This window comes from Propithecus coquereli, unplaced genomic scaffold (assembly GCF_000956105.1).
Source record: "Propithecus coquereli isolate 6110/MARCELLA unplaced genomic scaffold, Pcoq_1.0 Scaffold79, whole genome shotgun sequence".
NCBI lineage: Eukaryota > Metazoa > Chordata > Mammalia > Primates > Indriidae > Propithecus > Propithecus coquereli.
In genome coordinates this window covers 329,249-331,543 of record NW_012154062.1, presented here as the reverse complement: position 1 = coordinate 331,543, position 2,295 = coordinate 329,249, and the positions used below count along the sequence as shown (strand labels likewise).

The 2,295-nt window shown below is 40.8% G+C and overlaps 1 protein-coding gene across 1 annotated transcript in view; it reads right to left on the bottom strand.

Annotated features, from left to right (window-relative positions):
* Positions 1 to 2,295, bottom strand: part of ZDHHC2 (zinc finger, DHHC-type containing 2) — a 78,134-nt gene that overhangs the window by 10,663 nt on the left and 65,176 nt on the right. Inside the window, exon 2 of the mRNA XM_012662902.1 lies at positions 2,118 to 2,142. Within this exon, the coding sequence (XP_012518356.1) occupies positions 2,118 to 2,142 (25 nt within the window). The remainder of the gene's footprint in view (positions 1 to 2,117; positions 2,143 to 2,295) is intronic.

The window sequence follows — 2,295 nt, the reverse complement described above, 5'->3', positions numbered from 1 at the left end:
TTCTCTGATGGAAAATCCAATAAAGCAAATATCACAGAATCTCTCTTTTAGTTAAAACACAAGTGTGAGATTGATCTCCTACATCTTGATGGGCTATCTTAACTGGCCACAGCACATGTGCTGAAATGACCGAAAAATAGACAGGCACTGTTGATCTATTGTTTCAAATGCTCAAAGTCAACAGATAATAAAGTTCAAAACCACATCCAAGACTTGTATAATAAGGCTGCCCCATAGTCTGGGAACATCCTAAAAGTCCATTAATAAGTGACTATCACATTCACGTAAAGGTTGCAAAAACATTTTTTTGTGTGTATTCATATGGAAACATTTCCAGGATATATTAAGTAAAGGAAAAAAAAAAGGAACAGATTCAGTCCACAGTGTAGCCATTTGCGTTAAAAATAATAATAATAATAAGGGGCGTGGGAGGCTACGCACGCACACAAACGAACACACACACACGTTTATATCTACAAAGTGCCCACGACATTAACAACATTGGTTCCCTGTGAGTAGGGAAAGAAGGTCGGGCTGCAGGATGGGAAGAACACGTTGACTTATTTCATTTTTGAATTTAAGGTCAAAAGTATGTTATTAGCTAGAGATTTTTTTTAAGTTAAAATTTTAGTTTGAACTAAAACAATAAAATGGCGGCTCCATTCAGCTGGCACCAGGTGATGATGAGGCTCTAGGCATCGAAATCCTTCACAAGCCGACATGGCTACTGAAATCTGCGAGGGAGAGCCCAGAGCTGAGGTGGTGGCCGGGACAGCAGATGCAGCATGGCAGGGACAGTGCAGAGAAGCAACAGCACACATGTTAAAAGGCACTGCAGGCATTCATTCTACTTCTCCCACACTGCCACCAAAGAGTGAGAGGAACAACAGGTAGAAGGTGGGTACACCGTGTGAGCCTATTTTTAAAAACTCTGGTGTCTTATATCTATTCACCTTCACTTATTTAATGGGATCTGTCAACATTCAAAAGATTGTCAAATTATAAATTTCTCATTCAGCCAAATTAATTGGAAGTTTAGAAAGACTGCTATAATAGCAAATTATTATTTCTATTTGTGTAATTTTGTAAATATCAAGGGCGTGGCAAGCTCTGTAATGTACTGACCTGATTGTTTCCACCTCTCCATTCCTATCATCACAATCCCTCTATTAAAGTTAGAAAAGTTGAAGTCAGCTGTCTGTCCCCGATTACTTTACCACTCTGCTACATTAAATCTAGAGCACACGGCTACCTAGATAGGAGGGTACTCGGCATGGGTTTCCCCAAAAGCAGACCCTGAGACAAGAGCTTGGATACAGTTTATTTGATACAAGGAAGGGAGAAATACTAATGAAGCACATGTTACTGGCCAGGCCCTCACTGGTTGAGGGTTGCACCTGGAGGTATTAATGCCCTGGCATTTCTGGACTGCCAGCTCGTGAGCTGAACAAACCTACCCAGGTAGAGGAGATCCCTCACGCAGAGAAGCAAAAAAACATAGGTGCCTGAAAGGGGGAACTGTCAGCAGACCTGGGAACTGTCCACCGCAGGGGCCATGAACTCACAGGTAGGTCCTGGAGATACGTGTGGGGCATTGAGAGCGCATCTGCTACTGGGAGACAGGGGGAGTCAACAGAGGAATATAAGGAGGATAAAGAAAACTTATAATTGAAGATATTGGGGGCGGGGATGCTTGCTGAGAGAGAGAAAGAGAAAAGGGGAGCAAAAGAATGAATACAAATATGAATTAGTACAAAGGAGGCATATTTATTGAGATCTTTAAGAAGAATATCATTCTTTTAGGAGTTGACTAGCCTTAACAGTTTTTTAAAAACGTTTATTTCTCATTTTTAGCTCAGTCTCTGGGGAGATAGCCATGGCCTTAACACTTTTAAGGAGAAAGCCTAGGCGGAGAAAAGGAAGAGGGACACTGGCAAGAGACAGAATACTGGAAACCCTGCATTCCCCTATTGTTTCCTGCTGCTAAGAGAACCATTCCCTATACATATTTCAACCTATACTCAGTGTGGACTTGTAGACTTGTGTACCTGAAAGAAGACAAGGCTTCTAGAATAAGTATGATTAATGTCCAAACCCAACCTGGCTGGCAATCTTACCATGGTTGTCAGAGATGGGTGCACACTGAGATGAAAAATTGCAGGAAAACATAAGAAAAATCAACCTTCAGTAACTGGATCTTTCAAATAATCCTCTAAGTTTCCTAACTCCATGACTTAGAAATATTAGGCAAAATTATTGAAATGAATGAAGTAGAAATTCTTGTTTAAACATATC